This window comes from Ictidomys tridecemlineatus, unplaced genomic scaffold (assembly GCF_052094955.1).
Source record: "Ictidomys tridecemlineatus isolate mIctTri1 unplaced genomic scaffold, mIctTri1.hap1 Scaffold_197, whole genome shotgun sequence".
NCBI classification, from domain to species: Eukaryota; Metazoa; Chordata; class Mammalia; order Rodentia; family Sciuridae; genus Ictidomys; species Ictidomys tridecemlineatus.
Window position 1 is genome coordinate 117,044 of NW_027521692.1, and position 22,368 is coordinate 139,411.

At 46.7% G+C, this 22,368-nt stretch overlaps 1 protein-coding gene and 1 pseudogene across 1 annotated transcript; both read right to left on the minus strand.

Moving 5' to 3' along the window:
* Window positions 1–1,150: 1,150 nt before the first annotated feature.
* On the minus strand, window positions 1,151–19,305 carry LOC144372945 (serine/threonine/tyrosine-interacting-like protein 2; annotated as a pseudogene).
* LOC144372943 (transcription factor 7-like) lies at window positions 18,571–20,697 on the minus strand. Its single transcript, XM_078036143.1, is given in 2 exon segments — window positions 18,571–19,605; window positions 19,608–20,697. Coding segments are annotated over 2 exon segments (1,374 nt in total). The 5' UTR covers window positions 20,683–20,697; the 3' UTR covers window positions 18,571–19,306.
* Window positions 20,698–22,368: the final 1,671 nt, after the last annotated feature.

Consider the following 22,368-nt stretch of genomic DNA (forward strand, 5'->3'; position numbering starts at 1 on the left):
AGGGCACCTTTGTACACAGTGGGAGTACACAGGCCCAGGGGAGCCCACTGAAGCCACGGTGAACAGGGAGAAGGAAAGGGGGGAATGGGGGGAATGGGATAAAGACTGAGCCCCCTGGCCCGCCCTGCCAAGCTCCTGTCCATCATGAGGGGAGATGGGGCCGCAGCAACTGAGCTGCAGGGACAGGGAGGGGGAGGCAGAAAATGAACTCAGCCGCTCCGACAGCAGCTGTGTGTCATTCAGGGATCAGGCATCGTGCTGGCACCCTTCGCCTTAGCATTTTCATCTTTGAAGCCATGAGGCATGTGATGCTGAGCCAATCCATGCATAAAGGCTGCCTCATCTCCATGTCCCGGGCAGCTCAGGTTAGAGAAAGGGATCCCAGGATCACCAGTTACTGTTTACCCACTGGTGTATTCCTCCTTACTCTTGCCCTCTCGATAATCAAGTCATGGCCAGCTGCGTCCCTGGGCTGGGATTCATGGTTACTCAAGACATCTCAGACCCCTGCATGGCACAGGCCTGTTCAAATCTGGCCAGGGTCTGCGGCCCCACAGCAGCTCTGGAGAGCAGCCCACCAGTGGAGGTTGTAAGGTGTTCAAAGTCCTCTGCTTGCTCCAGCAAGCCAACCTGTGTCTTGGAGACAGAAATGTCTTGGTGACAAGGGTAAAGACTTCTCACCAGCTCAGCCCACCCACAGGGTAAGGAAGGACCAAGTACACTCTCATTATCCAATCAGCCTTCAAGAAATGAAAGCAAGGATGGCCGCGAGGTTTTATAAAAACTCACCTCCACCTGGCACTGTTGGGCTTTTCTGGTCTCCCTCCGGCTGGTTTTGTGTTCCTGTCATTCCAAGGGACCCTCTCTGTACCCCAGACCTTGCCGCTCACACATTAACCTCACTCTTTCTTTAGTTCCTTCTGTTGCTCCCAGGCGAGGTGGGGGTGGGTCCTGAAATGGCCTCTCAGCTGCCCTCCATCCTGCACCACATCTTCCTTTATTATATAACAATGAGACGGTGGTGGCATTGCCTGGAGGCACAGATTTTGTGAAGCAAGGTGAGGCTGGCCCATAAAAACCCACCATGACTTCTGAAGTGAGTTTCCCCTAACATCTAAAGAGCTAAAGTGACCAGGGTGCAGAAGGAAGATTTCACAACAAACCAATTTAATGGAGATCCAAGATATTAAACAGAGCTGGGCATTGCTGACAGATTTCCTGGGACTTGTTATGAAACTACTTGAACAGAAGCAAGTCCTGCCTTATGGCCTTCTGGATGTACACTGGAGTCTCCAACAAACTGCAATTCCTTTCACGCTCTCCTCTCCAGTCCAGGACACACACTATCGAACACATAAGCACCAAAGCACAGAGGGCCCTGGATGACAGAAAACGGCCCGAGCTGGCCCAGCATGGCTCCTCTCCTCCCACCCTGCACCCCGGTGTCGTTCCACTTGGGCACTGCCACTCTGCCTGTTGGAGAGATCCTCTCTGCATCCTCGGCCCCTGAGGGGTGGTGGCAGGGTGTGCCTGAGCCCTGTGCTCTGCTGAGTGGCAGGTGGCCCAGGCCCTGTTCAGTCCTCCCTCCTCCTCTTCAGCTTAGTCCTGGTCTCCTCTTGCCAGTGTCTCCAAGCAGCGATGATGGCTTCATCGTCCATCTCCTCCTCTTCCTCTCTGTCTGTGCTTCTCCGATACTGGCTCCTCTGCCCAGAGGCAAACCTTCCCTCCTCTCTGTTTCTGTCCTCTCTTTCTCGCCTTCCTCTTCAGACCTCATGAAGCTCTGGGTGAATTTCCTCTTGGCTCCAAACTCAGAGAAGTCCAACTTGGATGACTCTTCCCCGTCCTCCCAGTCCCTGGGCCTAGCCCAGTCCCGGCGCCATGGCTCTGGGGACTCTTCCCCTTCGGAGGGCTCAGGGGTCCGGCAGAAGGAGTAGGGCTCCGGGATCTCCTCTCTGGAGCTGGAGGTCTCACTGAATGTGGACCTGGAGAACTTGTGGGTCTCTCTGCCCTCCCTGGTGGAGGACGAGGAGAAACAGGAAGTACTCCTCACAGAGCTGCCTTCCGCGTCGTGGTAGGAGGAGGCGTCCTGCTCCTCTGACCGGGATGTGGAGAACTTGTAACTGCAGGATTTGGACTCGGTTTCCCGGTGCAGGGAAGATCTGCTGTACCTATCCCTGGAGCTGCCAGACCAGTCACTCTGGGGAGGAGAGTCTTCCTCGGTCCTGAGGCCACTGAGCCACTTATTGATGCTGCTGTCCATCTCCTCTGCTGCCTCTCCTACAGTGGTCAGAGACCACCAGGGAGGAGGAGGTGTCTGTTTCAGGCTTTTGGGAGTTACTGCGGGAAGAGAGTCGGAAGCTCCTGATGGCACTGTCTGTGTCCCCATCCCTATCACTGGCACCATCATCCTCTTCCTTGACCTTCTTCTTCTTGAACAGGGAGCTGCGTTTGTTGTCGGAGGCCAGCTTCTCCATTTTGTACTTGGACATCTTCTCCCTCAGCTCCATCTGCATCTCCCTCTCCTTGTGGCAGAGCTCCTTTAGGTCCACATTGTCAGCAAAGAGGCTGTAGATGGGCTTGCTGGTCTCCCTCACCCTGCTCCCAGCCCCTTTGGCCCTGGAGATCAGTGAAGTGCTGGAGGACAGCACGGACTGGGAGTTGGAGCTGGGCCTTGCCTGGCTCTGACACAGCAGGCAGTCACCCAGAAGGGAGCTGCTCTGTCCACTGAGCATGGAGACTTGGCCATCCCCCAGGCAGCTGGTGGCTGGCCCTACCCTCATGCTTGCCACCGTCCGTGAGCGAGACAGCAGCAGCATTTCACCCTGCTTCTGAGCCAGGGTCTCACTGACCACGCTGGCAATCCAGTATGGATGCTGGCAATGGAAATGGTGTCTCCAGGCCTCACTGGCAGGCTGGGCAGGGGAGTGCTGGGGTTGGTGGCTGAGCATCCCCCAATGCTGCTGGCGGCCTGGGACAGGTGGGAGTGGTGGCTCTGGGCACTCAGTACTGACCTGTGTCCCCATTAGCACTGACAGAGCAGGCTGCAGAGCAGAAGGCGGACAGGGTATGCTCCCGCTAGCCACGGAGCCATCCACCTCCCAGCTGGCCATGGACTGGCTCTCCTCCAGCGTCCACCGACTCCTCTCCAGCAGCTCCAGCCTCCGCTGTCTTTTTTTGGCCAGGACGGCATCCTCCGCCTTGCCCAGCTCCATCACCTCCTCCTTGTTCTCGCTGCCCACCTTCTTCTGGTGCTTCAGCTTCCAGGTCTGGTAGGCCATCAGGTTGACATGGGGGGGGGGGTTCCTCTACCCGGGGGTATCCTCCGGGCCCTGCACCTCACCACTGTCCTCTCCTGCCCCTAGGTCTTTCTTGTGAAATCCAAACTGGATTCTCTTGATCTTCCACCTCTCCAGGGCAGTAAGCTTGTCCTTGTTCCTGCTGCAGAAGTTGTAAAAGGAGCTGGCCTCGGAGCACACGCTCTGCTGGTCATCCTCAGGCACCGTGCTCCCGGCCTCTGAGCGCGCGTCCTCCTCCTCTCTCCTGCTCCTGGAGCGGAACTCCCGCACGGCCTCCCTCTCGATGTCCTGCAGCCTCTCGTTCCACAGGTCCCACGTGCACTCGGTGGACATCAAGTCCGAGCGGCGCCAGGTGCCTGGGCTGGGGCCACCGAGCTCCAGCTGCAGCAGGAGCACGCCTCCCGGCTGAGCATGCTCTCGCTCTTGGAGACGCTGCTCTGGCTCCGCGTCCTCCTGAGCCTCCGCGCGGACTTGCCCTCCTCCTCCTCGACCTCCTTGTCCTCCTCCTCCAGGGCCCACCACTGGTGGCCCTGGGTGTGGTACCTCTCTTTCCGGCTCTGCCACTCCTGGATGATCCTCTCCACGCCCTGGTCCTTGAGCTCCTGCTCCTGCTCCTGGCTGGCCTGGCGCGAAGAGGCCGGCCCTGGACACTGTCCACCCCCGGCCTCGCTGCCCGCAGAGAGGCCCTGGCCCTTCTTCCACTCCTCGTACAGCTTCTCCTCCTCCTCCTCGTCAATGAGGATGAGGGGCTCGGAGGCCTGGCTGGCCTTCCCCAGGGAGCAGCCGCTGAGGTGGCTGGTGGCCTCGTCCTCCTCCTCCACAGTCAGCTGCGCTCGCGCCCCAAGGGTGCCCCGGGCCTCCTGGCTCTCGCTGGCTCTCTCTGGGGTGCAGTCCTCCTCTCTCTCCTCCATCAGCTGCTCGTTGAGCTCCCGCAGCTGCTTCAGGAAGCCGTCGTTGGGATAGATGGCCTGCTTCCTGCTCACGGTCATCACAGCCTCCAGGATGGCCATGTTGTGGAAGATCATCAGGTAGGCGCCACCAGCACTGCCTACTGGCTGATGCCCATTTCGCTGCTGACCAGGACTTTCCCTGCAAATAGAACACACAGAGACGTGATGCCACCATGGCGGCTGCCCGGTCCTGCTTCTCTGAAGTGCTGTTCGGGGTGCTGGACCCAGTGCTTGGAGCTGGTGTTCATCATCGCCTGAGTCCCCAAATCACAGCAGATCCCAGGGTGGAAGAGCACCCCCAGTCAGTCAGAGCTTGGGATTGCCCTGTACAGTGTCCTCATGCTGGGTGGCCACCACCAGCCTCTGCAGGATACTTCCTGCGATTTGGAGCTCACTGGCTCACAGAATCAGGTGGACATGGCTCCCTTCATGTGGGATCACTCGAGTCTTGGCAGTTCTTTCCTATCTAGGGCAAAGCATAACAATGCAACAGCAGTCAGCGCTCCTATTCTGACATTCTGCATTCAAGAATGAATACGTCCATATGATCACAACCTATGTGCAAAATTCCTCGAGAGGATCACTATCATATTCTTCACTAAGGATTTTTTTTCCTGGCTATTATGTGTCTTTCAATCAATATTCAAACTTTCTTTTTCATATTTCCATGCTATTCTAGACACTCTCCTCCAGGTTAAGAGTTAAACTTATCAGTTGGTCACTGAGGAGTTTGGGTCTAGGATGGAGCCAAACATGTCATGTTTGACTGAATGGCATACAGTAGGTGGAACCCTCACCACTCTGACTCTAAGAACATAGCCTTCGTTCATGCATTCTGTACCAGTCAGCTGTCCATTACTATAATGAAATACCTGAGGCAGGCTACTTTACAAAGAAAATAGTTTATTTGGGCTTATGGTTCTGTAAGTGCGACATTCAGTAGCCTCATCTGGTGATTGCCCTCCTGCTGGCAGAGTCCCAAGGCAGTGCAGAGCCTTACAGGATAAGAGGCAGGGAGCATGCATATATGTCTGCCTTCATCTTACCCCCTTCTTCAAACGTTTCCAGGATTCAATCATGAGGCTCCACCCTAATGCCTGCATCCAAACCTCATCCTTCACAAAGGTCTCTGAACACCATACTCTGATTAAGTTCCCACCCTCTTAACACCTCACAATGGGATGATTAAATTCCAATATGGGAAGTGCTGGGCGACACTCAGACCAACCTGAACCACAGCACCACGTGCCCGGGCCTGTGGTCTGTGTGGGTGGGCATGTCACACAATATGCTCAAGTCGTCTTCTATATCAACCGAAATCTATAAAACTTAAAAAAAATTCCAATTCTGTCTTCCTTATCTCATGGCATCTCACAGATTCCTTCCAGTACTGCGGCAGCTGTGACCTGCTAGTAAGTCTGCGGGGCTAGTCCAGTCGTGACCCTGCTATTCAGCACGTCAGTCATCTGCCCCTCCCTTGTGCTTCCCCTCTGCCCTGAACGGGATGGCCTTGGGGTCTACACCACCGCTCTAGTGCTGGCTTATAGTGCAGACCAGACTCCTGGAGACCTACTTCCTGGCCGTCACCGTCTGTCTGCCCACAGTCTTGGGGGACCTTTAGCGTCGGCTGAGAGCCCTGATTAGATGAGATGGGAGGCGAGTCTCCTTATTCTGTCTCCCTGCCAGCCAAGGCCATGCCTTTGTCACACAAGGGGTCAGAGATGAGATGGGCCCTGAGGCTCAGCGATGCTGCAGGGTATGTTGCCAATATCTGGTACCCACTGAGGGACACAGGACAGCAGAGTTCAGGGGTTCAGGCCACTGCCCCTCTTACTCCAGCCCAGGGCTCCACGGTCCCTCCCTGGGCCATCTGGCAGGACCAAGGACTTGCCAACGCATTCCTGCACGTGACCACCCAGTCCTCCTCATAAGGGCATCAGATCCCACTCAGACGAGGCTGCAGGTTCCGTGTGTCTCTGGGCCTACTGTACCCTGGGGTCCGTCCGAGGAGCCAGGGTGGCCTGAGGGACTGCTGGTGGGTAGAAGCCCATGGCGATGGGCAGAGGCAGGTGATCAGCTAATGCCAAGCCTTTGTTTGCCACCCAGGGAAGCGAGTAAGGGTGGGACCAAAAGTGCCCTGCCTGTCCTTGCTCCTAGCCACTCGGTGCCACACTCCTGTGGTCTCTGGATCCTCCTGTGGCCTCCTATTGAAGGCCTCTGCTGCTGTGAAGGCTTTGGGGTGGTTTTCTGTTACCAGCAACCAAGGGCATCTTGATTGTTACATCTGGCAAAGTCACCAGACTGCCAGTGGGTCTCAGCTTCCAGGACAGTTAGATGTGGATAACAGCACTGTCCTGAGGGGTCGGGGGTGTCCCTTTCCACCCTCCTCCTTGTCAGAAGCTAGTGTCCAAGCATCTAAGAGCAGAGGAAGCCACAGGAAGAAGGCTCTAGGGTAGGGACGTTCACGAGTGGGACCTACCCTACAGGCAGCAGCCAGAGTCAGGGTATGGCCCTCTGCTCCCGCTCAAGAGCAAGGCTTGAGGGACAGGAGACTGTGGGAGGCCAACTTTGCACGTGACTGAGTCACACTCCCTGCTGAGTGCTGAGGCGCTCAGTCACAGAAATGTGTCATGCACGGGTGTGACTTCCTACAGCCCTATGGGTGGAGCTATGCTCACCTGTTCCTTTGTAATGTAACCCCTTGCCCTGTTTAGGATAGAATATTCCATGGAAGTGCCTTGTGTGTGTCCCCTTCTCTTACTGTGCCCTTGGTGTGTGGCCTACCCAGGTGTCAGTCAACCTGATGATAGTGGACATCATGAATAGTGGACATCATTTCAGCCCCCTGAAACCTGACCCCTTGCCTCATTTGAGTAGCTTCTCCTCAATAAAAGGGGTCAGCGCATGCTCTCACTCTCTCTCTTCCTGTGGACCCTTAAGTTCAGAGGAGCTGTCACCGCGACCCCAAAGAAAAAGGTGTTTGGGTCTCTTGTCTCTTGCACAGCCCAGTCAGCCCAGTGCAACTGGAGTGACCCCTGAGCCTTTTAGTCGTAAGAACAGAAACCTGGCAGGAGAGGTCACCTCACCAGCAGACTGGGTGCACGCCTGCTGACACCAACGTGGGTGTTCAATGTGGGCTGGCCCCTCATAGACACAGCAAGGAGCTTCCTCCTGGAGCCGCAGCTCCTGCACCCAATGCAACATCCTCCCTCCGCCTCCCCACAGGCTCTCGTGGTGCCTCAGTGGCCCCCAAAATGAGTTGAAGACTCTTTTGCTCTGGATGCTGTGGGTACCTGCCACCCACCCTGTGTCTGACGCTCTGGGCTCCCTCTCCACAGGGAGGTTGGCCTTGCTCTCAGGTCTAGTGGAAGGAACAGGTCCCCTCCCACAGACCCTGGACAGATGCCAGCAACCCCAATGTGTCCAAAGGCTCATGTTTTTTAAAGTAGGAGAATTTTAAGCATTACGTGTGTGTGCATGTGTGTATTTATGACACACACACGTGACGTGTGTGCATGTCCCATTAGATGTGACCTATCTCTGATGTTGGTGATGACAGGAAATGCCCTTCCCAGGAATGCCACATGGTTTATTACAATAATGGCATGACGTTCAGGCATTCACCAAGAGCTGGGTGTTGTGCTAAATAAACCCTAATATGCATTAAAGATTTTTATCCCTCATGGCAACTTTATTTTTTTAAATTTTTTTTTAGTATTTATTTTTTATCTGGACACAGCATCTTTATTTTAGGGCCTCGAACATGCTAGGCGAGTGCTCTCCCTCTGAGGCCCAGCCCAGCCCCTCATGACAACTTTAGAATCAGATGTTTTGATCTTTGTTCTGTGTTGAAGAAAATTGGAGCTCCCCGGGACAGGGAAACAGCCCAGTCCAGGTGGAAAAAGCCGAACGAATCCTGGACTGAGACCCTGTCCTCTGGGTGCCGTTCTGTGGCCACTGTCCTGGCTCCAGCCTGTCCTCCAGGCTCTACTGTGGCTACTCTCAGATCACTTCCCCTGGGGACCAGGGACTCAGAAGGACCTCCCAGATGGCCTCTCCCAGGAGCCAGTCAGCCCTGGGAGCCATCGCAGGACAGTCCCTGCCTTGCGCTTGTCACCACCCCACACCTCCCGCCCTCCCTGTCATCTCTCCTTGGCCAGCTTAAGTGTGTCCATCTGTTGCCTGGGTGCCACCAAGCACCCACACACGAGAGGCCCCCGGGATTGCTTGTGGGGTCAGTGATCATCCTATTCTTTCTCCACTTCCTAGAGAACAACCGTGTTGTCAGATCCCCTCAGATAACCGTGACACCCCCTTTGTTTCTACCCAGGGAGAGTCCACAGCCCGAGCAGCAGAGCCCCTCACCTCTGTAGGTCAGCAGGGCCTCATCGAGGAACTCCTCAGCCTTCCGGAAGTGCTGGGTGATGTCCACCTCGGGGAAGTCGTCCACCTCCACGCCCAGGTACTGGATCTCCAGCCCAGTGTAGAATTCAGGGCCAGTGTAGACACTGGTGCCGTGGGCAGCATTCAGGATGTGGGTGATGCCCAGCCTCTTCAGTTGCCCCTTGTTCACAGCCGCGCTCCTGAAGGGAGAGCCGGGCAGGTTGACCACCATGATGGGAGCCTGCCTCTGGGCCTGGAGACCCAGCAGGGTGCCTCCTCCTCTCCCCAGGAGGTATGGGGTGCTGAGGGCCATTGTCAAGTAGGAATGACGCTTCAAAATTTCCTTGCCAGTGTACCCCATGTTAAATGCATTTCGCTGTTGACATTGCATGCAAGGTGACCTTGCTCAAGGACCAAGGCGGATCCGGGTTTAGAGCTGATAAGGTTTGAGGAAGTATCCCGCTCCTTAGGGTGTTTCCGGTTTAAGACAAAAGGAGTTTTAGGGAAGTGGGAGGTTAAAGATTATTGCTGCTGGGAGTAGGGCGTGCCTGCTGCCTGAGTTCCCGCTGAGTTCTAGTGGAGAAAAAGTATTTAGGACATGTATTGTGGGGGAGAAAAAGAGAATTTCCCCTGAGTGTGTGTGGACGCTGGTGTGAGATCGGAAATAAAGAATTGCTGTTTGAACCTACAAAGCTGTGTGGTGGCTCATGATCTTGTCCCAAGCCGAGACATTGGCATTTGGCACTGGGGCGCACTGTGGACACCTGTGTTTAAAGGGGCCTGACTTGACTGCTGCACGAGAGAGAGAAGAGACGGAGCTGGATGGGCAGGATGGGGGGAATGAGATTGGGGTGCAAGGAATCTTTAGGGTGGTCCAGGGTTCTCTAGTTGCAAATCCCATACCTTGGGAATGCACACTCACCCAAGCACAAAGCTGGCAGACAAGACATTAGGTGTGTTGTGCACGGATGACACACACTGTATTGCCCAAATCCCCTCATATGCATCATCTCGTTTTCCCCTTACAGTAAACTCAAAGGCAACAATTTTAACTCCATTCAAAGATTCTAAAAATGAATAACTGCCCAAGACCATGAAAGAAGAAAAAGATGGAACAAGAACCAGTGTTTCTGAGCTCTTTGTGCTGCAACTGAGTTTGAAGGGCTCAATTTGAGAGCCCTGAGCACAGGCCTGCCTAGGAAGGAGCAGGACAGTGAGCTGGGGCGGCTGGAGATGCCTGGGGCCACAGGTCAAGTGCTTCTGGTGGTGAAAACACAGGATTTGGTCCCTGCCCAAGGGAACAGTCCCCAGGCACCCATCACAACAGGAAGGAGTTTCAGACCTCATGTCCCCAGCTATCTCCTACTGCCCGCCTGGGCCCGGGTCCCTCTGTGCTTGTGGACACCTGGGTAATTACATTGGGAGCACATCCATTCAGCAGGCAGTGGATCAGCCAAAATCAGTTTTTTATATTAACCTGCTGGTACCAATTATGCACTGGTAAGGCTTGGAGGGATAATATGTGGAATGTGGAAGTTGTCTTTGTTTTTGTTCTGGAAACCATTCATAAACTTTTAAAAAATAACATTTTTTCTGATCACAAAGACAATAAATGTCTTGAGAACTTGTAAAATTCATAACAAACCTAGACAGGAAACTAAAGCCACTTGTAAAACCACTTCCCAGAGACTCCTCCTGCTAACTTGTTGATGGAAAAGTGCACGTGTGAGCACACACACACACACACACACACACACACACATACACACACCCCTCTACCTATCTGTGAGCATTCAGTATTCTTTTGTAACCCGGTTTCCCGCCCACTGTGTGGCACACACTTTCGTGTGTTGGTGAGCACGCGTGCAGACCAGCACTGTGGACGGCTCCTGCCGTTCTGTCCAATGGCTGTTATGGGTGTCCAGGGATGGTGGACATGGTGTCAGGAGTCTGTGTCAGGAAAGGAAGCCCAGAGGAGGCATCCATGAGGCAAGGCTAGATCAGGGAGCCTGGGCATCTGTTTGAGGGTTTGGGGAGTGTCTCCCCAGGCCAGGCCAGGGAAGGGCAAATGGTTAGCCAGCCTCGGGGGCTGGAGCTGCGAGGGCCGTGGGCGGAAGCTGAAGGAATGTCACCTCTCCCAGGCACTAACAGAGGGGAGACAAAGGTCACCACCACCACCATGGACACACTCACTTCTCAGCTATGAAGACATGGGGCCAGACCTCATCCACCTCGTTCCGAGGGGCCTCCTGGTGGTCCTGGACCAGGGCCTGCTGCTGGTCCAGCACACAGTGGGTGTTGTAGAGGCTGGTGTCATCCATCTTCTCCCTGACACGGTTGTACAGGTCCTCCACCAGCAGCTGCTCAGCGGACTCCAGCATGCCCAGACACTCTGCGTCTGCTCTGAGCCCCTGAGGCTTGAGTTCTACGGGCAGCAGGTGGCATTTGCATTAGGGAGTGAGGACACCGTAGCCTTCCCTGTTCCTTGGAGAACTTGTACTGGCCAGCTCACTTGAAACTGTGGGCATGAGCTGAATGCCAGGCGATCTGCAGGACAGACTTAGCAAGGCTCCAATGGCCCTCTGCACCAGCTAGACACTGGGGTCAGGGTCAGCTGCAGGTGGGCAAGGGTGATGGGAAGAAGCTGGGTTCTCTTACTCTCTCCTTGGTTTCTCTAACGCTGGCTGCTCACAGCTTAGACATGGTCCTTGAGAACTAGGGTCTGTCTGAGTCACACTTAGGAGTCCTATGGTGCTCAGCATGAAGTGGATGCTCCGAGTTATTTTCCAAATGAATGGACCATGTTCTTCCCTAACCTGGTTCGCTCTGCTGGTTGGACTCCCTTACCTGTGGAATGCAAATTACCCTGGGAAAGTAAAGCTTTCAGGAGTCACGGATACAGCGCTACTGCCTGAGCTGTGGAAGAGGGACAGCCCTTCAGGGAAGTATCCGGCAGGTTTCTGAAGTGGGCGGCTGAGGATTGGAGTCCAGGGAGTCCGGCTGTGCCTGGGCCCTGGCGGAGGCTTCTGTCTGTCTGAAGTGAGGAGTACCGCCCCTTGCAGTTCCAGCAGGTCCCACTCTAAATTTACTGCATATGATTGCATTTTCATATATCCTGACCTATCTAATTACAATTACATGGTTCCAAAACAATTTTACACAGGTAGTTTAACACTTCCTCTTTTCAGTTTGTGAACTGAAGAAAAATGTCCAAGATTTATCTGAATCAGTGATAATAAACTATAAAACCAACATAATGAATGAATTCCAGATTTTTGAGTTTCTTATTTTTATTTTGATTTTATCTGTCATTCATAATTCCCTAAGCCTTCTCACAGGAAAGTTATTCTCATGAATTTTTAAATTAGATCTCACAGTTCAAAAAACTGAGATCTATTTCTAAAAGGACTTATAACAATGATCTTTTGAATTCTCTGTTATTTCTATTGAGTTTTCCACATGTAAAATAATCTTTTCTACCACATACATAGTATGAATTAATGGATGCTTACCTTCAGACTTTTATATGTAAATGAATTACTATATCTCAGATTAGAAAAGAAGGGGCAGGAAAGCAACTGTATTAATCGATACTGCACATGGGCATATGAAACACTGTAACTTAAGTGTAAAACCTGTAATAAAGATCTAAACAATATTAAACAGTGTTCTTATTTTACACTTGAATTAAAGATAAAATTTATGTGGTAGAAGAAAACATTATTACAAATCTGGCAAATGAATCCAGAGTTGTGAATATTAGAGTGGAGACGGCATACAATGTCTATAATAAGGTCATTACTTTCTGTTGTTGTTGTTGTTAATGGTAGCTGCCTTGCTTTGCCATTTCACTATTTTTTAAAAGCTTTTTCTGCCAATTACTTACTTTACTTCATTGGTTCTAAGCAATGCAGTACACTAAATCACTTGATCTTAGACATCACTAGTGAGAGTTATGCTTCGATTATTTTATGCCAGCTATATCCTATAGTTAGATGTTACTACTAAATAATATGGGACAAGTCTCATTTTATTTCTCCCTAGAAATGAATCACATAATAGGAAAAACTGCAATTAGATACACTGAAATATATATTAGTGAGTGGTTTTTTTTCAGCTATAAACTTTAAGAATTTATGGTCAAAACTTGTCAATTATTTTACAATACAATCAAAACTCCTTTCCACAAACATGACTGTTTTCTCTGTTATTAAATATAGCAGGCAATGCTGCATTCTATTTTTTCACTTTGTTGCAGAAGGTAAGCAATTGGATTACTTTTTACACCCATCCATGGGTTGTTAATATTTTCATGCTTTAAGCGTTTCATTGAAATTTTATTATTTGAGAAAATAACAGTGTGAAATTTGCTAAATATGAGTCTCCCAATAGAATGCAGTTAGGAAAGTTGTAAGAGACCTCAAAAATTTGGAGATGCTTGAAATCAGGAAAAATGCATCATATTAACATGTTTAATTGGCAGAAGGAACCATAAACAAGTTTATTTTGAGGCTAAAATATACAAATACTCTTGTTTAATTGTCTTTGGGTTAGCATGAGATTTAACATAGCAATAGGAAGCATGTGCAAGGATATCTTACATTTAAATTCTGGCAATCTCACTGAATATACAGATAGAAGCTGAAGCTAAGACCTTATTGAAGCACCTGTCTTCCACATTTCTCTTTACTCTTAACTACCTTATATGGTTGTAAGGAATAGCTGTCCTAAAAACATCATGATAGTTTCACAGACTCTACTTAAAAACTTTGTACGTTTGTTCATTTTCAGAAAAACATTTATATCAACCAATATTTTTTAACTTATTTTTAATCTAATCTAAAGCTTATGTTTCAAAAAAGCATGTAGGCTGCACTAATGCATGAACATTCCTTCCATTCTACTCCATCCATAATTTAGCTCAAAGTCTTCTACAAGTCTAAATTTGTTTTCTTTCTATCCTGACCATTTTTGTTTTTATAATTTTTAGAACTTGAGAAAACTCTCTTCCTATAAAGTTTTCTGTAGTTTCTCCCTCTGAACATCTTTGAAAAATGGTTGTTTCAAACATTAAGTTTACAATTTAAATCATGTGTTTGATGTTGTAATTTTAATTCAAGAAATATAAACTATCTTGCAATGTGGTAAGTACAGTAGCACCTTTGTACTATAAGCATGATGAGAGGAACCAGAATCATTGTTAAAGTGCAAAACCTTGGAACTCCATCCAGAACTATTGAGAGTATTTACATGTAGCTGAGTGCAATAGCACACAACTGTAATCCCCGCTGCTCAGAAGGCTGAGACAGGAGGATCCTAAATTCAAGATCAGCCTCAAAAAGTTAGTGAGACAGTCTTTAAAAAAAGGGGGGGGGGAATAGATGGTAGGGAAGTAGCTCAGTGTTAGTGTGTCTCTGGGGTTCAATCCCCAGTATGTTAAGTAGATAAATAAGTAAGTTATATTTACATATACAAAAATATTACATGATAGCCTCCAAAATCTGTGTAATTTTCATGTTTTTATGTATCAGTTAAAATAAATTAATGAAAATAAAACAATAAAATCATGGTAACCAGATTGTAGTTGGAGAGACCTTGCTTTGTAGGATGCACATATCAGCTCATCATAATACTTGACCCCACACAGTTCAACAACTAGTAGCAGAATATTAATAATCAGATAGATGAAAAGGATCATAAGAGAAGTGTAAAGTAAGCTTCAGTGTGAGGGGAATGCTGGAGAAGAAGATCACAACCAAGTATGATTATAACTATTAATGTCATCAAGTACCATTAATAATAACAAACATTTATTTGCTAATTCTAATAAATATACTTGTTCCAGAGCTAGTCATTTAACATGCCTGATCATCTCCACAATGACCAAGAAGGTAGTTACTACTATCCTTATTTAACATATGAGTAACTTTGAAAAGAAAAATCTAAATACTAGGGTCCAGTTCAGAGTTTAAATGTCTATTTTCTCTGTTGTTACAACTTTTTCCAAATTCCCTTGCCTAAGTGTATCATTTTCATTATTACATATATTTATCTTTCCTATTCAGGATGTAGTGTTTCTTACAAACTTGTTTGCAGTCTTTTAAATCTTCAAGACTACTTTATACTCATTTGATTCTCCTACAGAATTGATTGGAGGCAGTAAATAAATTTTTCAATGATATAAAAAATTAACAATTCCCAAAAGGAGAGTTTTTAAAGTTTTATTTAGTCATATAGGGAACATAGTGGTGTGTTTTAGCTGTAAATGTCTAAATGTAAAGCAAAAGGGTTAAAGTCTATGCATGTGTGTGTATTTATGTGAGTGTATGCACCTATTGTGTGTGTATATGTGTGTGAATGTATGGTAAATGTGTAAGGAAAATTGTTATTTTAAAGCCTGAGAGAATATGGTAATGACATTAGCTCAAAGGTATCATGATTCTGCTATAGTCCCCCAATACCCTGGTGATTTGAGGTATGTTTTATGTATTTTTATTTGCTTATTTACTTACCAAGAGAAATTATGTGAAATTATACTTTATTCTTTTACATGATAAATTAATTTAATTACATAATAATTTTACAGTAAATAATCTTGGGGTAAAAACTTCAATTCACCACTTTCATAGGAAACCTGGCTTAACTATTTTGAAGAAGTATCAAGCTCCCTCTCTTAAAAAGACTTCTATGAAAGTAAATATATTAGTTTTCATGCATCTCTGAACTTTGAAGTAGATCTCTTAATAATTAAATTATACTCGTAGAAAAGTTTAACATATGTTTAGCTCTTTTAAAAATGAATTCAGGCACATCAGTTATTGTTTAAAATTCAACATAACTTGGTAATAGCAATTTGCCTAAGTAGAGTGAGTTTATTTTGGAGTAAGTGTTGTTTTGCTTTTCTTTTCTTGCATTTGTGCACAAATTATACAATAAATTGTAAGACTTTCCATCATAACTTGATCAGGTCCGAATAAATTAATGAAAAAAAAGAGCCTTTGAGAACCAAGGCCATTTTCATTCTTTAATAAAAAAGGCATCCTTTCATTTTTTTTCTTTTCTTTTTCCTTTGGTATAATTGAATGCCATTTTTCACAGAAGTATCAAAGGTAGCTGGATTCTTACAAAGGATGAATAAAAAAGGAAGGAACGCCGTTCATAGTACTCCTAGACTCTCTGTCTTCATCAATGAATGGAAGTTGTAAATAGAGACACTGAAATTTGTTCCTTTAATCTAATGTTTTCTTCTTGCACTTGCAATGTTTTCTATTTTCTTCTTTTTAATGAAATCTCAGAATGTGTTTCTGTTACCAATTATCTAAAGTTTAAAATTATTTGAGCTTGGAAACAGCAAAATTTACTATTCAATAATATTCTATTTAAAAACTTCTGTTTAAAATGAGATTTTAAAGTTGAAAAAATACTTTAATAAAAAGCTCATTTCACTGTCAATATTGTTTAATTTTGCAAACGTTTATCACAGACTTCAAAATGTGTCAACCCAAATTTGGGCGTCCCTGGGCTAAATAGTACAGGCAGGTGCATCATCTCCAGAGTGTTCTGCAAAACTTGGCCATCCCACCCCATAGCCTTTCATTTGTCCTTCTGTTAATTAAAAACCACAGCTAAACAGAAGATAGGCCGTGAGTGATAAGACATCTTCTGAGTACATGAAAAATAACTGTTCTGATTGTCTGAGTGTGGGTTTGCTCAGGACCTGCACTCTTTTGCATGTTAGGACCGATACTTGCCTGGTGTCATCCAATATTTTTGGATCAAGACATTATAACTTACTGTATCAATTCCTCCTCTTCTTATTGGTGGAGAAAATCATCCTAATTCTGAAAATCACAAGCTTTTCTAAATTCATGGACAACACATTAATAAAAAATTGCTTAGATTTCTGAAGAAATTTATACTATTTTGTAATAGGAAATTTCAAGAGAAAAATGCTTGGTAGGAAGCCTTTGTTCTTCTATGTTAAAGGCACAAATGGTTTTTATCATGTTTCATTTACTTGGATTTAGTTTTGTTCTTTCACTTACTCAAACTCTATTAACTGAAATCTTATTGGGGGCTGGTAACTTGATCAGTGAAAGATAAATGTGGTCCCTGCCCTCACTGTTTATTTTGGACTCCAAATTATATTCTGGGACTGGATATAAAGGATTATAATGAAAATGACTGAGTCTGTCCATCCTTCTTTCTTTTAACTTGCAGTTAGAATTCTCTCCAGTTTTTATGAGAGAATGAATGGCATTCCTGGAGAACATTTACTTTTTAAAATAATTTTTGTACTTATAAAATTACTCAAGAATGTCACCATTTGAGGGAACAAAAAAATTATGCTATTGGAAAGAAATAATTATTACAGGCATTAAATGGGTAGTCATAATTGCCTGTATATGAACTTTGTGACTAAAGCAACCACTTTAGTATCTTATTTCCAAAACAAAAATGTTGCTTTTATATTTGTTTCACACATTTATAATTAGACATTCAGTTTATGAAAGATAACAAATTAAGAATAAACATGACAATAAGAAAAATAAAATGAAGACTTCCTGACTGCTGAGCTAATGCTCTTTAAGGAACCACATCATGTGACTATATCTTGGTTGTTTGGCTTCTGTTGCCATTGTTACAAATTCTATTTTATGCCTGTAAATTCTATTTCCTAAATTTGCATGCACAAAGCACCATTTATTACACCAATAATATGTTTCCTGGTACTCTTAATCTGGCTTGAATAGTTAGTTGCTTTATTTCAACTCTTCACATAATATATATGAAGTTACAATCTTCAAAAACATATATATTCTAAAGCTTATTAAAGATGTTGTGCATCAAAGAACATCCACATATCTTTAGTCAACAGACCAGGAATTGCTAAAGTTAAAAGTTTAGTTATGTTTTTAATTTCTAACATATTGACTATTTAATTCTTCATTCAATCAACATTTAAGGCAAACATCTACATGAGATATAGAATCATGAAAAGTTTCAAACATTCCCTGGAAGAGCAATTAAATAAATAATGACTTATAACTTCTGGAATTCCTCTGGCAAATCTTCCTAAAATCTCTAATGTTGAGTTCATAGAATATCAAAAAGAAATTCTTTGTTTATGTGCTTTTTTAACTAATGTGTCTATCTTAAATATAGTACATTGTTGCCAAATACAAATTTAGCTGCATTAAATGAAACTGTATTGGAGAGAGTTGTGTTTGTTCAGTGTAAATTAAATCACTATTGTGGCAAACAGAGTAAAAATGCACCAGGTAAAAAACAAGAAATGCCTGCATTTTTTCCTCAAATAATTTTATGTCTTTTTCTTTTTTTTTTCCCAGTAAAAAGTATCTTTATTCTCATGTTTAAAAAAAAAGTTTTTCTTTGATGATGCATTAACAATACAAAAATATTTTGAACACTACATTGGTCCTTTTTTCTCAAGACTTTTTGCAACACTACACAAGAATAGGTGATCTTTGGATTCTGAGAAACCAGTGGCTAAAGTATGTAACTAAAGGCTTTTTGTAAGGGTGTATACGAGTACACAGACAGCCCTTTTTCTTTGGATTCAGGCTATGTACAATGAGGAGAAGGCAAAAGGAAAAAAAAGTTAAATTAAAATAAAAGACTTGTTTCTCAAGGCTCAGGGTTGAAGCTTGGCTCAAAAATTGATTAAAGTAGGCTGTGGTGAAAACTTATGTCCACCACTAGAGGTTTCTGGGTTCCTTTAGTTTTAACAGTCCTCTTTCCTTCAGCCCCAAAGGGAAAAAAACACGCTGGCCTGATCTGAATGCTAGAAGGCAAGCTCTGGCTATTGGAGGAGGTTTTGGGTTTACTCTCTCAAATTGCCTAAGAGCTGGCTCAAGTGACATGAATGAGCTGGAAATGGAACTGTGAAAAAGACTGAATAGAGAGGGATACACACTAGATTTGGGCCATGACTTCTTTGAACTGTTTGCCTGCATCATCTGGTGCCTGAGCTTTGGTGTCAGGGTTTCTTAAGTTGCTCAGGAACCCGAATTTGCCTGATAAGTTGTTAGGCCTAAACCTATTCTATTCCCTCCTCCTCTTCTAAGCTCCTGAGAATATACTAAGAGGCTTCCTCTGGTCCAGCTTATGAAGAGCAGCTGGTTTTCTGTAAACAGCTCCTCCATTCCCTTTGGAGAAGCATAGTCATCTTGAGCTTTGTGGTTGTGATCATGCTCAGATGTTGTTTGATAATATCAAACAGGTTATTCTTGATCCATGGAAGTGTCTGGTGTGGGAAGGGTGTGGCAGAGGACAGATGAGGCATTTCTGTAGAGAATGTAGCTGAGCTTAGTCCTGCCCTTCTGTGACCTATAGCAGAAAAGCAAGGGAGACAAGGGTATCTGGCTAGTAAAGCACATGGTTTGGAGCAGGGTGGGGGACACCACAATGTAGGCTGCCACAGGCATCAGGATTCCCTTAATGAGACGACACACTGGCATTAATATGGTCCCACCACTTCAGAAGTTTGAATTGATGGCCTCACGTTCAGGCAGAAGTTTTTCAGCCTCTGAAATCTTCAGGGCATGGACCCTACATGGAGCATTGGGAGGGCTGCTGGCCAGTTTCCATATGACTAGGGCTTCTGCTTTCTCTAAAGGGTTAGGCCTCTGGAGGAGGCCAGGAGTCCTGTGCATGCTAGGCCGCCTGCCTCTGAGATTCCTGTTGCTGTACTTGTGTGTTCTGCAGGGTGCTGTGAGGGGCCTGTGGTGGTCCAGGGGCAGGGAGACTGAGAATAGTGGAGAGACGTGGGGATGTTGGTGCCGACTCCACTGGGCTAGCAAGCAGTTCTGTGGGGAAGAGGGGCAGAAGGTATGAGGGTGAGTCTTGGGGAGCTTGGGACCTAGGGCAGCCTAGAGCACTGTCATCGGAAGGAACGGGGCTGGGGCAGCGGCCTTCTCCGGGTAAGTACCGAATGCATTTCTTTTTCCTCCTGTGGTAGATTCTTGATGCTTTTCCCTTGACCACCTCTTCTTTTTCCCGTAGTTGTCCTGCGCTGACCAGCCTGGGTATAGTTGCATGTGCAGCTGCCTCTCTTTACGGGCCAATTCATAATACTTGGCCTGTTCTTCCCTTGACAGTGCATGCCACCTGCGACCTAGAATCTGGTTAATGGCGGCGCTCTCCTTGAGTGTGCACTCTGCAATGACCTTGGCTCTCATCTCTTTCATGTACAGCATGAACGCGTTGAGGGGCTTCTTAATGGTTGGCTTCTTAGCCTCCTTCTCTGCCTTGGATTCTGCTTGTGTCTTCAAGCTGCGGTCATAGGGCTGCAGCTCCTGCTTCCCTGAGGTGGGCACAATGGCCGGGTGGGGGATGGCTGCTGGGTGACCAGGGACACCAGAGCCCAGCATCAAGGATGGGTGGGTAAACCAGCTCACAGTATGAGGGAGCTGTCCCATGCTGCTTGAGGTCAGAGAGTAGAAGCCAGAGAGGTCAGGGGTCTGCAGAGGCCTGTGAACTCCTTGTTTCTGGTTGATGTCCGAAGGTGCAGGTGTGGGGTGTGGGCTGCTGAAATGTTCGTAGAGAGGAGACAGTTGGGGGACACTGTGAGTTGGCTGATTGGCCTTGTTCAGTGGAGGCTGCGGCTGGGGATGCTGCCCTGCTCCTGAGGCGGGTGGGTAGTGCATGAGCAGATTGAAGGCGGAGTAGACAGTCTCTTTGTACATGCCGCTGGAGCACTCTGGGGCCTTCAGGCCGTCCTCCAGAGACTCTGGAAGTTTGTCCGGGAAAAGTCTCTGCGAAGTGTGCTCCCGTCCCAGAGCCTCGGCCCCGACCTCGGCCTCGCTGCGTGCTCTGGCGCCGGTACCCGGGATCCCAGAGCCTTCGGCCGCGCCCTCTGACTCATTCACGAGCGACGACTTGAGTTCTGCCAGGTCGCGCTCAGGGCCCGCGGCGCTGTCGCGACTCTTGTCCTGCTCCTCGCCCTAGTCCTGGAAGGCCAGCAGCTCGTCGGGCGCTCCTAGGTCGTCGCCGCCGCCCGCGCCGCCCCCGCCGGAGTCCAGCTGCGGCATGGTGCCCTCCGCCCGCCTGGGCGCAGGGAGCGCGGGGCGCGGAGAGTGCGGGGCGCGGAGCCGGCCCGGGAGGTGGCGAGCCCGGAGTCTGGACCTCCGAGCCCGGATCGCGACGGGCGGAGCGCGGGCTGACTCCGCCTGGGCGGGCTGTGGGCGCCGGGTAAGGGCGCGGGGCTGAGCGGAACATCAAAGGCCTTTTATGTCTTTTTCTTGTGAAACAATACAAGTCTTAAAAAGTAAACTCAATGTTAATTAGATTAATTCTTGGAAAAGTTTAATAAGCAAGAAATTAACAATGAGGGAGAACAGCTACACTGCATTTCAGAGACTCAATGAGAAACTATCCTTTTTGAAGAGATATGAATTCAAGAAGAAGAAGAAGAAAATTAGATTAATGGTCGTTGGAATGGAGAATTTCAAAGGTGTCTCCATCATCTGCAGGCATTTTAGTGTTTTTTTTTTTTGTGTGTGTGTGTGAACAGTCTTTACTATATATCATTCAAACAAAAACATTTTATATATAGTTGTGGAATTCTGTGTTGTAAGAAAACCACTTGACATATTTGATTCATGTTCTGATTCTAGTTTCAAGTTAAGAAAGTGGATAAATTGGCTTAAAGCATCTTAATTACAAAAATCTGGAATATTTATTTATTATAATTTTACTGTAAGGCATCATGCTCTGATATAAAGTTTGACTTAGAACAATTTCTGACATCATCTAGAAGAGTGCACCTTCATTTTCCTGCTTTGTGTATGACATGCTCCCGGGTCATATTCTAAGAAACTTTGGAATACAGGTTATCTATGTGGAACACTCAAAATTTGATGCATCTTGCCTTCTGAACATGACCTTTTGTGTTATAAGTGAAGCTAGCATACAATTATTGTGATCACTTGATAATGTGATCACTTGGTTGGTTTAATCTGTTTTTTAAATAAGTGTGATCTCTGTAATCAGTTGTATTGCAAATGTAGCTGTTGTGCTTAGATGTTGGGAAATAAAGCAAAAAAGGTGAAACTAAGAACAGCAAGGGTGATGAAAATGATAAGGCATAGAAATCTGCAGGATGCTCTGTGTGAGCCATCTTGATCAAGCAAGATATATTTGAACCTAACATACATATATAGGCGCATAAGCATACTATGCACATGCATCTTAAGGAAGTTTCACAAAATGTTTACCTTTATTTATCCCACTAAATGCAAAACATAGACTCTATTCTTCTATTCTATTATTCCACTCCACTGCACTCTACTCCACTCCATTCCATTTGTTCATATTAGTTAAAAATATAATGGGGCTGGGCGCCTTGGCACAGACCTGTAATCCCAGCAGCTCCAGAGGCTGAGACAGGAGAATCTTGAGTTCAAACACAGCCTCAGCAACAGCAAGGTGCTAAGCAACTCAGCGAGACCCTGTCTCTAAATAAAATACAAAAATGGGCTGAGGATGTGGCTCAGTTTTCGAGTGCCTCTGAATTCAATCCTTGGCAAGTCATTCCACCCCCCAAATAAAATCAGTCCCTATGAAATAAGTAGACTTCATTTCACTAATGGATCATGATATGTAAGTGGGGGAAAATGTGACTAGTGTCAGCGAGTGACTTTTGATATGGAGCACACAGGTAGTTTTTCTTTTATTTTTTTCTAATTTGTTATATATGATGGCAGAATGCAATTCAT